The 15042-nt window shown below is 44.0% G+C and overlaps 3 protein-coding genes across 7 annotated transcripts in view; all 3 read left to right on the top strand.

Annotated features, from left to right (window-relative positions):
- Positions 1-15042, top strand: part of LOC135333478 (ATP-binding cassette sub-family F member 3-like) — a 51372-nt gene that overhangs the window by 22469 nt on the left and 13861 nt on the right. The window contains exons 3-7 of one of the 5 annotated variants that reach the window (XR_010393917.1): positions 2837-3223; positions 3756-4251; positions 12959-13209; positions 13707-13837; positions 14588-14813. The exons of 1 other annotated variant lie outside the window; for it this stretch is intronic. Coding sequence is in view for 1 of the 4 variants with exons in the window: in XM_064528454.1 (XP_064384524.1) it covers positions 2837-2929 (93 nt within the window). In the remaining 3 variants the exon portion in view is untranslated. Of the gene's footprint in view, positions 1-2836; positions 3224-3755; positions 4252-12958; positions 13210-13706; positions 13838-14587; positions 14822-15042 lie in introns of those variants that run through there. 3 more of the 5 variants (XM_064528455.1, XM_064528454.1, XR_010393919.1) reach the window with 3 other exon arrangements.
- On the top strand, positions 204-2745 carry LOC135333428 (tripartite motif-containing protein 2-like). Its single transcript, XM_064528401.1, has 2 exons — positions 204-337; positions 469-2745. Exon 2 carries the CDS (start codon positions 479-481, stop codon positions 2681-2683), a length of 2205 nt encoding a protein of 734 aa, XP_064384471.1. The 5' UTR covers positions 204-337; positions 469-478; the 3' UTR covers positions 2684-2745.
- LOC135333430 (E3 ubiquitin-protein ligase TRIM71-like) lies at positions 8689-11485 on the top strand. Its single transcript, XM_064528403.1, has 2 exons — positions 8689-9066; positions 9201-11485. The coding sequence occupies exon 2, from the start codon at positions 9211-9213 to the stop codon at positions 11413-11415; it is 2205 nt and encodes a 734-aa protein (XP_064384473.1). The 5' UTR covers positions 8689-9066; positions 9201-9210; the 3' UTR covers positions 11416-11485.

Genomic DNA, 15042 nt, shown 5'->3' with positions numbered 1-15042 from the left:
TGTGATCTTGTGTGTGTGCATTGGGTGCATGATGTGAGATCAATTTCAACATGGTATGGAGTGTTGTTAACATGGAGGGTGACATTGTATGAGTGTGTGTTGTCTGTATCTCAGGCAACTGGTCAGAGGGCTAGCAATAGAGTGGGTGTAGAATGTTGCTAGGCAATATAGCCACAAGTATGTGTGTACCATTATGGTCTAACCATAATCAATACTTTGATCCTATGAATATTGTTGTGCATACATCACCTGACCTGTCACTGTGAGAGCTGTGAGTCTATAGCTGCTTTTGCCAAGCTTTGAGCTTTTCTTTCTACTACTAAACACTTTTCTAAAGGTGAGTATAATTATTGTACATGTTCTGATACATTTGTTTGTAGTTTTCGTTGCGAATTCTTTGCTATTATTATTATAAAGCTTGACACGCCCCTTTTTAGCCTGTTGTTATCCTTTTCTCTCCCCCCTCAGTTTTGTGTCAATGGCTGAGAGGCCGAGTGCTGCTCAAGAAGCTCTCTCCAAAGTGGAGGACCAGCTGTCATGCCTAGTCTGTCTGGAGCCCTACACCAACCCTCGACTGCTCTCCTGTTTCCACGTCTACTGTCAACATTGTCTCGAGGATATAGTTACCCACAATCGACAAGGCCAGCTGGAATGCCCCAAGTGTCGCCGGCCCACCCCCCTACCCCCCACTGGTGTGAGTGGCCTCCAGGCTGCCTTCAATGTACACCATCTCTTTGACATCCAGGAAACACTCGAGAAGATTAAAGAGCCTCAGAAATTGGCCTGTGAAAAATGCTCCAAAACGACTCGTAAAGCCACCAGCTTTTGCCGACAATGCACCAAGTTCATCTGCGATATGTGTACGACCATACACAAAGAATACGAGGAGTTCGAAGGTCACGAAGTCGTTACTCTCGAAAAAGTGGAGGGAGATTTGATTCGCTTGGTCTCCCCAAAGAAGACGTCCCCTCGCTGCCCCAAACACGACGAGAAAATGAAACTTTATTGCGAACCTTGTGGGGAGTTGATTTGCCGAGATTGCCTTGTTCATATACACAAAGACCACAAGTACTGTGTGATTGCCGACACCTTTGAGAGCCACAAGAAAGAGATCCTGGACTCCCTGGGACCCGTTGAGAAACAGCTAGAGGCCACTGACACAGCTCTCGTCAATCTGGATGGACGACATGCCGAAATTATTGAACACGGAGGAAAAATTGCGACCAATATCCACTCGAAATTTAATGAGATTCGTCGAGCTCTTGATGCTCGTGAGGGGGAGCTTATGGCGGAGTTGGAAGGCCACACCCAACAACAGCTCAAGAGCCTCTCTGCTCAGCGAGAGGAGGTGGAGATCCTCCAAACCCAACGTAGCAGCTGCCTGCATTTCGTGAGGGAGAGCATTCGTACCGGGTCTCCAGGAGACGTGCTCAAGATGAAGCAAGGTGTGGTGAAGCAAGTGAGAGAGCTGGTGGACACCTTTGACCCCAACACCCTAGAGCCTCGTGAGACAACCAACACCTGTTTTGTGCCTTCTGCTCAGCTAGTCAAAGAGTGCAAGAAATTCGGTGCCTTGTGTTGTGTTAATATTCCTCAAAAAGCAATCGCTGATCAAAAAGTAACTGCATATTGTCGATTTCTCTCCCCCAAAAATTCAGCCCCACCAGAAGCCAAACTTATCTCGAAAAGAACTGACAAAGCCACAAAATGTGTTGTGAAGGAACGAGGGAAGGGAAAGTACGAGATCTCCTACCAGCCGACAGTGGGCGGGGCCAGCGAGCTGATCGTGAGAGTGGGTGGAGAGGAGGTGGCAGGAAGTCCATTCCCTGTGGCAGTCAAGACTCCGATCGATAAACTAGGAACTGTTATCAAGACTATCAATGATCTCAAGAGACCTCATGGAGTGGCACTCAACCAAGCTGGGGAGATAATTGTGGCTGAACACGATGCTGGTATTGTCTCGATATTTAGCCCCACAGGAGACAAGCTGCGAACATTAGACACTCGAGGCACAGCTGTTGGGGAGATGGAGTATCCTCGTGGTGTGGCAGTGGACGGTGATGACAATATTCTGGTGGTGGACGCTGGTAATCATCGACTGTTGAAGTTCTCACGTGGAGGAGACCTGATAGCAGCAGTTGGTAGTCATGGCGATGGTCCTGGACAGTTTAACAATCCGATTGGTGTTTGTGTCAACAGTGTCAATGGGAAGGTGTATGTGGTTGATTTTGGTGCTTACTGTGTTCACATATTCAACTCTGACCTCACATTCTCCAGCAAGTTCGGCAGTAAAGGCAGTGGTAATGGACAGTTTGACTCTCCCTATGACGTTGCATCCGATCGTAGTGGTTGTGTGTATGTGGTTGATGCTGGTAATTATCGAGTGCAAGTCTTCACACCCGATGGTGGCTATCTGAGGCAGTTTGTGATGAGAGGCAGTGGAAATGGAGAACTTAGCGGTCCTGTCAGCATCTGTGTAGACAGTGATGATCTGGTGTATGTGGGGGAGTATGGGAACGATTGTGTCTCAGTGTTCACGTGTGAGGGAGTGTTTCTCAAGTCGTTTGGATCAAGGGGATCTGGACCAGGACAGTTCATCAGTCCTTATAGCATAGCAGTAGACCAGTGTGGTGTGGTGTATGTGTCTGATTATGGCAATAATAGAGTGCAAATATTTTCCTAGTTTATTTTTGTTATTAAATTGTTGAGTTATTGTAACATTGCTAATGAATATTGAAATTGAAACCAGTGAATTCTTTGCCCATGCTGTCCTTGTGTACGTGTGTACTGAGTCTCTCCTGTTATAGTCGTACCTTTAGTATCCCCTCCGCTGCAGGGTCTCCATGGTGCTGGTGGTGGGCGTCAAAACTGGTACGGCCAAGGTCAAGGTCCGTCTGAGGGAGAGGGCGTGACAGGGGGTGGAGCCTGATATCATCAAGCTACTAGTCATTGAGAACATGATTCTACAACCCTCCATGGATGTGTACATTCTTCCACTGTCCTTTGTCGAGTTCGGGTGGAGAGATGGAAGTATGGGAGGTTAGAGGTCATCACCATGCCATCAGAGCAGTATTCATTGGAGCTGACCAATACGACAGTGGGGAGACTCCACTCACAGAGGTCAAGGGTCACCGGACTGGAACTTCAATGTACGTGGTGATCGTCCAATCAGAATGCTCTACCCACCCCCAGACCTCCTCACTACAACACAAGGACTCAGATAGTAAGTGTGTTGTTGAGGGGGACAACTTTTGCCACTGATTTTAGCATACCATTACTTTGATAGAAGTTCCTATAAGAGTTACATGTGTACAGTGGTGGCTGTACCACTTTGAGAACCTGTAACTTGAATTTCGGTAGTCTGATTTCAATTTTCTGAAAGTTATGGGAGCTTTTTTTAAGTTAAATGGAGCTCATTCATTTGGTATGCTTAAAATTGATCATAATTATAGCCAGATTTCAGCTAAATACCATGGACTACAGTCCTGGTCTTTTTCTGACATTTTGTTGCTCATAATGTGGGGGTTGATTGTGCTATTTTATAGAGCTTCATAAAACCATTGAAATTGTACCACCAGAACATAATGTAGTCTGGTATCCCAGTATCATAAGGTTGGTGGAATTGTGTTGACTGCATGCAACGTGTATACTAGTACACAGTACATGTAATTCTTTATTATACTGCACACCATACTGTACTTATCCACCCACCCACACACACACACACACACACACACACACACACACACACACAGCTCCCTGAGTGTCAATTTCTTTCTTTCTCTCCTCCTTCGCAATCCACCAGAACTGACGTCTAATGAAATACTGCTCTTCAATCACCCTCTAAACAAGGGCGCCCTCACTATAACCCACGGCTCTGATCATTCCTGATAACGTCATTGAGTTACTTGACTGTTTGCAGCACCCAGACACTGGTGAGGTTCATGACCTCCCGACCCTCATAACCAAGCACCAGGTGGTGGAGATCAACGACCCAGTGCAAGTGACCCCCAAACACCTCGTCATTCTCTGGGACCCCCAAACAGAGTTCAAATACCAGCACCAATTGAATGTGAGTGTGCTAGCTAGCTTGTTGAGAGCTAAACCTGTGTAGGGTACCAGCTACATAGGCTTGTACATGGCTTGTAATAATAATTACCGTATAGCGAGTAATTTACGTGAGGTAGAAATGTTCGTATTTTTCGTATTGTAGAGCATCATACAAAAATGAAAACTGCTCTACCGCTATAGGTTCAACGTCACTATCCTGAGCTGTACCAATATTTATAGTGTACAAAGTGCACGTAAGAACAGTTCATACAAACATTTGCATCAAAGAAAAGTGTAGTAGACAGTTGTATAATTCAAATTTTTTTTATATCAGGTGACTGAATGGTCTTGTGAGGTGGAGGGGATTGCTCACCACTAGGACCAAGGGGAAGTCCCTAGTGGTAGCCGTGGATACCAAAAACACGGCTCACTTTGATAAACGGAGATACCGTACATTATGCAATATGTATTGCTAGGAGCTCATAAAGAGGATTATCCAACTCCCACGCACACTCCATTCTAATCTCCTGTTTAGCAATAAATGGCCGAAATTGATGACTTAGCATGCAGGGGAGGGGTAGTTGAACATCTTTCAATAGCCATAACTTTAGTTCCGTTGATCTAATGTCAAAACTCTCACGATACTTTTTTCTGAAAGCTTAGAAAGAGACCTTTCAAATTATGTTTTTCGTTCTAAAATTTTGTTGCAGCCAGAATTTGTTGTTTTTCGGAAGTAATGAACTTTGAGGTCTCTTTCTAAGCTTACACAAAATCAGAAAATCGTTGAAATAATTATGATCCACTGAATTCAAGTTTTGGCAACGTAAACATGCAGTCCTCGAACCATTGATTAAACTGATGGGGTTGTTGAACGGCCATAACTTTATCACACCCACACACACACACACACACACACACACACACACACACACACACACACACACACACACACACACCCACCCACCCACACCCACACCCACACGCAGCCACGGGGCAGACACTGCGTTGTGACGTATTTGTAGCCTCAATTGAGAGTATTGAGACCACAACTCGTACGAGGGAGCTGCTGTTGGGGGAGGAGCCGAACATTTCAATGTGCAGGCTTTTGACGAGGAAGGTACGTACGTTTCAAAGGGGTTAATGTGGAAACAGTTACAGTTAAGTAGTGGGTGTGTTGATAGTCATCCATCACTAGGTTTGCTGGGAAATTTGTAATCCATTCTCTAGAATTTATTTGTGTACCTAATTTGCTCGTTATTCTCTGACCCTTGTACTCAGAGATGTGCCCACAGAATAAGGCCTATAGTTTACTAGGATCATTTATGAGATGGAGGTTTGAAAAATTAAGATATTCCGGGCACACCACTGTCAGTGTGTACTGTATACCGTATAGCGGGTAGGGTATAAAGTTTCGTAGAATGACCGTTGAAAGGTTTTCGCGGATTTAATTTTCACGGAATAGCAGCCTGCATGCATGCGATATTAAATTCTAAACCTGTGTAGGGTACCAGCTACATAGTCTTGTACATGGCTTGTAATAATAATTATTATACGTGTATAATTATGATGATCCCATTTTGTACTACATCAGGAGTGCATGAACTCCTGGTACTATAATAATTATTATCGGGTTTAAAATACAGCGATTTTTCAATTACGAATTGCGAAATTCGCTCAATAGATTGGTCATGCAATTTCCCATTTATAGTTACAACGCAATCAAGCTTGTACAGTGTCATTCACAATCCATTAAGCTCTCATTGGATAGTACTGTCTCTATTCCTGTGTTGTACACTACTGTCTATTTAATTGTAGATTGTGTTATTTATGTTTATGTGAGCAATTTCCTGAACCTATTTTCCCTCCCCCCACAGTCTCGTGCATGGACAAAGATGATGTGTACAGTTTTGGAGTGCTTGCTTGTGAAGTGGTGAATGCCAGATTTCCTGAAGCTGCTGTATTTCTTGGTCTGCTATCGAGTATGGAAGGTGTATGGCGGAGCTCCACCCACTCATCACCTCCTGTGTCTCTCACTCCCCTCAGGACAGACCCTCCATGGACACTGTGCTACACCACATCAAACAATTGGACTCTGAGTCTTAGCATTGGTGCATGAGTGTGTTATTATTAATTTTGTTAGCTTATGCAAACAAAGTGGGGGAGGGGCTGCTCAAGATGAGGGGGTGTTGCATAATTATGGGGTCAGAGATCAGAAAGCCATGTGGACTCACTGAAAACTGTACTAGATATCATGCAAGATGAAGGCAGCCTTGATAGCAGCCACAGTCCTCACACTTGTCTGCTCCCTTCATAAAGCCAACTCTCTGGGGAAGCTGAAGGTACCTGTGGTTTTACTTCCCTATGTCCCCTCCAGCACTGGAGTCAAGGTCAACTTCACTCTGAGCTCCCCTCAAGGTTGCTTCTCTTGGTCAGTGTACCTACTGTGTGTGTAGGGGAGGGGGGATACTGGTGCAAGCTGTGACCCTGAGTTACAGTCAATAGTTAATTAAGCTTGGTGCAAAGATTTAGGCCTAAAAACAATTTTAACATGGCTTAATATTGCTCGGTGAATTCCAGCGTCCAATAATTATTATATAATTATAGTGCAATAAAAATAATTAATGATCACATATAATTATTATGCCACCCACACACACTCCCACCCACCCACACACACTCCCACCCACACACACAGGTTGAGCATTAAACCGGACATAGTGTCAGTGAAGCCGCTGTATTTGGAAGAGGAGTCTGGATGCTCTCGGGAGGCGGAGCTCACGGCTCAGTCCACTCAGCCAATCAGATTGAGCAGTATCATCATCGCTGATCGGTGAGAAGTGGTTAACTTACTTTAAAACTAAGACACCTGTATGCCAAACTAACGTGCTGAAAATAATAATTATGACAAATAAACGGCCTGGTGTGACAAATGGTAGCCTAGGGACTCGGCTAATTAGAGTGAGTTTAGGTCTCTCCAGTATTTACACACAATAATTATGTTGGGAGCTATATAAATCGACCATTCTACCAGGTAGCTATACTGGAACAGGGAGAAGAACACAATTAAGGCATTATTAGTCTTTGGTCATTGGTATAATTTTTATTGATTATTTACACACACCCACACACCCACCCACACACACCACCACCACACACACGCACACCCTCACCCACACCACCACCCCCCACACACACACACACACACACTCCAGTTGACAGCTCTGGAAGATGATGCAGTGATTGCTGCCTACCTTCTACCTGCTACTGGTGGTGTCAGGTCAAGAGAGATTTTGTCCTCTACAAGTTCACAGCACGTGAGGTTTGTTATGCAATATACTTATCAATAGAATGTTCCCATGCATGATTGTTATCATTCATTTATCCCTGCATGGCAATATGCAAGAAATTCTGGGTCTTGTAAAAGTCTTAATTTGCTGCAGGATATAACGGGAATCTGATAATTATTTGCAATGGGGGAATACTAAAACCCCACCATTATATAACTTGTAGTATAATAATTATTATCGCTGATCCAATGTCAACGTTTTGTGATTTCTATAAGGTTAAAAAATGATGTGTTGCAATCCCAAATTTCGTCAGGGCTGTCATTTTCAACCTTGGACCATGGGCTATTATCCATGGTGTAGCCAACTTGGCTAATAGTTTTATAGCTCAAATATAAACTTTGATAACACCATTTGAAAGGTCTCTTTCTAGGCTTACAGAAAATAAGGAACAGAATTCAAGTTATGGCAGCCATTGGTCAGTCATAAGTACTATACGTTACTGCAGAAACATCAAACTTACTTAAATGAAAGCGGGGAAAGATTTTAAAGATCAGCAAAAAATGATAAGATAGCAACATATAACCACGTGACGTGACGACTCTTTTTTCCATTGTGAGGATATTTTTATTTCGTCTCTTTCTTTGCAGCCATTAAATTTTAATACCATGGCGATTGTGATTCTCATATCTGGGTGTCATCTTATGTTAGGTGTTCTGTGGCTTGTAGCTACTATACATGTACAATCAGTGTAAGATCTAACCTTGGTTCTGACAATGTGGATTTGCTAATTAATTACTGATGCATGTGTGTGTGTGTGTGTGTGTGTGTGTGTGTGTGTGTGTGTGTGTGTGTGTATGAGGGGGTGGTCTGGTGTGTGTGGGTTGGGTCTAGCAGGTCCACTGTCTAACAGTTTTAGAGCTTCTCTTGAAGGCTGGGTTTCAGTTGCACCAACTCTTAATCAATGTGTGTATTCTCAATCCCTCTCAATAATGATGTTTGTTCCTTGTACACAAGTGGTCTCAGGCTGCTTGTATGGGCATTGGGTTGTGATGGACAATGAGCACTTGGAAATAATTGCCTAGTGTTGATTGTTTCGTCTCTGTCTCGCTGAGTAATCTCTTAGTGCGTTGTTGAGCTTGTATATATTGCTCATTCCTTCAACACTGGATTATTGTCATTAGCAAGAAAAGTTTTGATACGTAAATATCCCGACCACAAGAGAAGGCCGGTGGTGTGAGTGGGTGGGGCAATGGAGTCCACTCAACCATGCATCTCATGGACCCAATTAAGAGTGTTCTAACATAATTATACACATAGAGATTATCATCCGTATGTATGTATGTATGTATGTATGTATGCTGATTTTATATTATGATGAATTTGAATACATTTTGTGATCTTGTGTGTGTGCATTGGGTGCATGATGTGAGATCAATTTCAACATGGTATGGAGTGTTGTTAACATGGAGGGTGACATTGTATGAGTGTGTGTTGTCTGTATCTCAGGCAACTGGTCAGAGGGCTAGCAATAGAGTGGGTGTAGAATGTTGCTAGGCAATATAGCCACAAGTATGTGTGTACCATTATGGTCTAACCATAATCAATACTTTGATCCTATGAATATTGTTGTGCATGCATCACCTGACCTGTCACTGTGAGAGCTGTGAGTCTATAGCTGCTTTTGCCAAGCTTTGAGCTTTTCTTTCTACTACTAAACACTTTTCTAAAGGTGAGCATAATTATTGTACACGTTCTGATACATTCGTTTGTAGTTTTCGTTGCTTGAATTCTTTGCTATTATTATTATAAAGCTTGACACGCCCCCTTTTTAGCCTATTGTTATCCTTTTCTCTCCCCCCTCAGTTTTGTGTCAATGGCTGAGAGGCCGAGTGCTGCTCAAGAAGCTCTCTCCAAAGTGGAGGACCAGCTGTCATGCCTAGTCTGTCTGGAGCCCTACACCAACCCTCGACTGCTCTCCTGTTTCCACGTCTACTGTCAACATTGTCTCGAGGATATAGTTGCCCACAATCGACAAGGCCAGCTGGAATGCCCCAAGTGTCGCCGGCCCACCCCCCTACCCCCCACTGGTGTGAGTGGCCTCCAGGCTGCCTTCAATATACACCATCTCTTTGACATCCAAGAAACACTCAAGAAGGTGAAAGAGCCTCAGAAATTGGCCTGTGAGAAATGTGTGAAAACGACTCGTAAAGCCACCAGCTTTTGCCGACAATGCACCAAGTTCATCTGCGAGAAGTGTACTGATATGCACAAAGAATGGGAGGAGTTCGAAGGTCACGAAGTGGTTACTATCGAAAAAGTGGAGGGGGATTTGATTCGCTTGGTTTCCCCAAAGAAGACGTCCCCTCGCTGCCCCAAACATGACGAAAATATGAAACTTTTTTGTGAACCTTGTGGGGAGTTGATCTGTATCCATTGCACCGTCCAAATACACAAAGACCACAAGTACTGTGTGATTGCCGACACCTTTGAGAGCCACAAGAAAGAGATCCTGGACTCCCTGGGACCCGTTGAGAAACAGCTAGAGGCCACTGACACAGCTCTCGTCAATCTGGATGGACGACATGCTGAAATTGTTGAACACGGAGGGAAAATTGCGACCAATATCCACTCGAAATTTGATGAGATCCATCAAGCTCTGTATGCTCGTGAGGGGGAGCTTATGGCGGAGTTGGAATGCCACACCCAACAACACCTCAAGAGCCTCTCTGCTCAGCGAGAGGAGGTGGAGATCCTCCAAACCCAACGTAGCAGCTGCCTGCATTTCGTGAGGGAGAGCATTCGTACCGGGTCTCCAGGAGACGTGCTCAAGATGAAGCAAGGTGTGGTGAAGCAAGTGAGAGAGCTGGTGGACACCTTTGACCCCAACACCCTAGAGCCTCGTGAGACAACCAACACCTGTTTTGTGCCTTCTGCTCAGCTAGTCAAAGATTGCAAGAAATTCGGTGCCTTGTGTTGTGTTAATATTCCTCAAAAAGCGATCGCTGATCAAAAAGTAACTGCATATTGTCGATTCCTCTCCCCCAAAAATTCAGCACCGCCAGAAGCCAAATTTATCTCGAAAATAACTGACAAAGCCACAAAATGTGTTGTGAAGGAACGAGGGAAGGGAGAGTACGAGATCTCCTACCAGCCGATAGTGGGCGGGGCCAGCGAGCTGATCGTGAGAGTGGGTGGAGAGGAGGTGGCAGGAAGTCCATTCCCTGTGGCAGTCAAGACTCCGATCGATAAACTAGGAACTGTTATCAAGACTATCAATGATCTCAAGAGACCTTATGGAGTGGCACTCAACCAAGCTGGGGAGATAATTGTGGCTGAAGATGGTGCTGGTATTGTCTCGATATTTAGCCCCACAGGAGACAAGCTGCGAACATTAGACACTCGAGGCACAGCTGTTGGAGAGATGAGGAGTCCTCGTGGTGTGGCAGTGGACGGTGATGACAATATTCTGGTGGTGGATCGTTATAATCGTCGACTGTTGAAGTTCTCACATGGAGGAGACCTGATAGCAGCAGTTGGTAGTCATGGCGATGGTCCTGGACAGTTTAACAATCCTTCTGGTGTTTGTGTCAACAGTGTCAATGGGAAGGTGTATGTGGTTGATAACGGTGCTCACTGTCTTCACATCTTCAACTCTGACCTCACCTTCTCGAGCAAGTTCGGCAGCTATGGCAGTGGTAATGGACAGTTTAACTATCCCGATGACGTTGCATCTGATCGTAGTGGTTGTGTGTATGTGGTTGATTATTATAATTCTCGAGTGCAAGTCTTCACACCCGATGGTGGCTATCTGAGGCAGTTTGTGATGAGAGGCAGTGGAAATGGAGAACTTAGCGGTCCTGTCAGCATCTGTGTAGACAGTGATGATCTGGTGTATGTGGGGGAGTATGGGAACGATTGTGTCTCAGTGTTCACGTGTGAGGGAGTGTTTCTCAAGTCGTTTGGATCAAGGGGATCTGGACCAGGACAGTTCATCAGTCCTTATAGCATAGCAGTAGACCAGTGTGGTGTGGTGTATGTGTCTGATTGTGGCAACAATAGAGTGCAAATATTTTCCTAGTTTATTTTTGTTATTAAATTGTTGAGTTATTGTAACATTGCTAATGAATATTGAAATTGAAACCAGTGAATTCTTTGCCCATGCTGTCTCTGTGTACGTTTGTACTGAGTCTCTCCTGTTATAGTCGTACCTTTAGTATCCCCTCCGCTGCAGGGTCTCCATGGTGCTGGTGGTGGGTGTCAAAACTGGTACGGCCAAGGTCAAGGTCCGTCTGAGGGAGAGGGCGTGACAGGGGGTGGAGCCTGATATCATCAAGCTACTAGTCATTGAGAACATGATTCTACAACCCTCCATGGATGTGTACATTCTTCCACTGTCCTTTGTCGAGTTCGGGTGGAGAGATGGAAGTATGGGAGGTTAGAGGTCATCACCATGCCATCAGAGCAGTATTCATTGAAGCTGACCAATACGACAGTGGGGAGACTCCACTCACAGAGGTCAAGGGTCACCGGACTGGAACTTCAATGTACGTGGTGATCGTCCAATCAGAATGCTCTACCCATGCACCCCCCAGACATCCTCACTACAACACAAGGACTCAGATAGTAAGTGTGTTGTTGAGGGGGACAACTTTTGCCACTGATTTTAGCATACCATTACTTTGATAGAACTTCCTATAAGAGTTACATGTGTACAGTGGTGGCTGTACCACTTTGAGAACCTGTAACTTGAATTTCGGTATCTGATTTCAATTTTCTGAAGTTATGGGAGCTTTTTTTAAGTTAAATGGAGCTCATTCATTTGGTATGCTTAAAATTGATCATTATTATAGCCAGATTTCAGCTAAATACCATGGACTACAGTCCTGGTCTTTTTCTGACATTTTGTTGCTCATAATGTGGGGGTTGATTGTGCTATTTCATAAAACCATAAAACCATTGAAATTGAACCACCAGAACATAATGTAGTCTGGTATCCCAGTATCATAAGGTTGGTGGAATTGTGTTGACTGCATGCAACGTGTATACTAGTACACAGTACATGTAATTCTTTATTATACTGCACACCATACTGTACTTATCCACACGCCCACACACACACACACACAGCTCCCTGAGTGTCAATTTCTTTCTTTCTCTCCTCTTTTGCAATCCACCAGAACTGACGTCTAATGAAATACTGCTCTTCAATCACCCTCTAAACAAGGGCGCCCTCACTATAACCCACGGCTCTGATTATTCCTGATAATGTCATTGAGTTACTTGACTGTTTGCAGCACCCAGACACTGGTGAGGTTCATGACCTCCCGACCCTCATAACCAAGCACCAGGTGGTGGAGATCAACGACCCAGTTCAAGTGACCCCCAAACACCTCGTCATTCTCTGGGACCCCCAAACAGAGTTCAAATACCAGCACCAATTGAATGTGAGTGTGCTAGCTAGCTTGTTGAGAGCTAAACCTGTGTAGGGTACCAGCTACATAGGCTTGTACATGGCTTGTAATAATAATTACCGTATAGCGAGTAATTTACGTGAGGTAGAAATGTTCGTATTTTTCGTATTGTAGAGCATCATACAAAAATGAAAACTGCTCTACCGCTAGGTTCAACGTCACTATCCTGAGCTGTACCAATATTTAGAATACAAAGTGCACGTAAGAACAGTTCATACGAACATTTGCATCAAAGAAAAGTGTAGTAGACAGTTGTATAATTCAGATTGTAATACATTTTTTATATCAGGTGACTGAATGGTCTTGTGAGGTGGAGGGGATTGCTCACCACTAGGACCAAGGGGAAGTCCCTAGTGGTAGCCGTGGATACCAAAAACACGGCTCACTTTGATAAAACAGAGGTACCGTACATTATGCAATATGTATTGCTAGGAGCTCATAAAGAGGATTATACAACTCCCACGCACACTCCATTCTAATCTCCTGTTTAGCAATAAATGGCCGAAATTGATGAGTTAGCATGCAGGGGAGAGGGTAGTTGAACATCTTTCAATAGCCGTAACTTTATCTAATGTCAAAACTCTCACGATACTTTTTTCTGAAAGCTTAGAAAGAGACCTTTCAAATTATGTTTTTCGATCTAAAATTTTGTTGTGGACAGAATTTGTTGTTTTTCGGAAGTAATGAACTTTGAGGTCTCTTTCTAAGCTTACACAAAATCAGAAAATTGTTGAAATAATTATGATCCACTGAATTCAAGTTTTGGAAACGTAAACATGCAGTCCTCGGACCATTGATTAAACTGATGGGGTTGTTGAACGGCCATAACTTTATCACACACACACACACACACACACACCCACACCCACACACACACACCCCACACACACACACGCAGCCACGGGGCAGACACTGCGTTGTGACGTATTTGTAGCCTCAATTGAGCGTATTGAGATCACAACTCGTACGAGGGAGCTGCTGTTGGGGGAGGAGCCGAACGTTTCAGTGTGCAGGCTTTTTACGAGGAAGGTACGTACGTTTCAAAGGGGTTAATGTGGAAACAGTTACAGTTAAGTAGTGGGTGTGTCGATAGTCATCCATCACTAGGTTGGCTGGGAAAGTTATAATCCATTCTCTAGAATTTATTTGTGTACCTAATTTGCTCGTTATTCTCTGACCCTTGTACTCAGAGATGTGCCCACAGAATAAGGCCTATAGTTTACTAGGATCATTTATGAGATGGAGGTTTGAAAAGTTAAGATATTCCGGGCACACCACTGTCCGTGTGTACTGTATACCGTATAGCGGGTAAGGTATAAACTTTCGTAGAATGACCGTTGAAAGGTTTTCGCGAATTTAATTTTCACGGAATAGCAGCCTGCATGCATGCGATATTAAATTCTAAACCTGTGTAGGGTACCAGCTACATAGTCTTGTACATGGCTTGTAATAATAATTATTATACGTGTATAATTATGATGATCCCATTTTGTACTACATCAGGAGTGCATGAACTCCTGGTACTATAATAATTATTATCGGGTTTAAAATACAGCGACTTTTCAATTGCGAAATTCGCTCAATAGATTGGTCATGCAATTTCCCATTTATAGTTACAACGCAATCAAGCTTGTACAGTGTCATTCACAATCCATTAACCTCTCATTGGATAGTACTGTCCCTATTCCTGTGTTGTACACTACTGTCTATTTAATTGTAGATTGTGTTATTTATGTTTATGTGATCAATTTCCTGAACCTATTTTCCCTCCCCCCACAGTCTCGTGCATGGACAAAGATGATGTGTACAGTTTTGGAGTGCTTGCTTGTGAAGTGGTGAATGGCAGATTTCCTGAAGCTGCTGTATTTCTTGGTTTGCTATCGAGTATGGAAGGTGTATGGAGGGAGCTCCACCCACTCATCACCTCCTGTGTCTCTCACTCCCCTCAGGACAGACCCTCCATGGACACTGTGCTACACTACATCAAACAATTGGACTCTGAGTCTTAGCATTGGTGCATGAGTGTGTTATTATTAATTATTTATGTAAAGAAATTTTGTTAGCTTATTCTGCAAACAAAGTGGGGGAGGGGCTGCTCAAGATGAGGGGGTGTTGCATATGGGGTCAGAGATCAGAAAGCCATGTGGACTCACTGAAAACTGTACTAGATATCATGCAAGATGAAGGCAGCCTTGATAGCAGCCACGGTCCTCACACTCGATTGTCTGCTCCCT

The sequence above is a fragment of the Halichondria panicea genome, chromosome 3, assembly GCF_963675165.1.
Source record: "Halichondria panicea chromosome 3, odHalPani1.1, whole genome shotgun sequence".
Lineage (NCBI taxonomy): Eukaryota > Metazoa > Porifera > Demospongiae > Suberitida > Halichondriidae > Halichondria > Halichondria panicea.
Note: the sequence above shows the minus strand (reverse complement) of the source record. Positions and strands in the feature narration are given on the sequence as shown.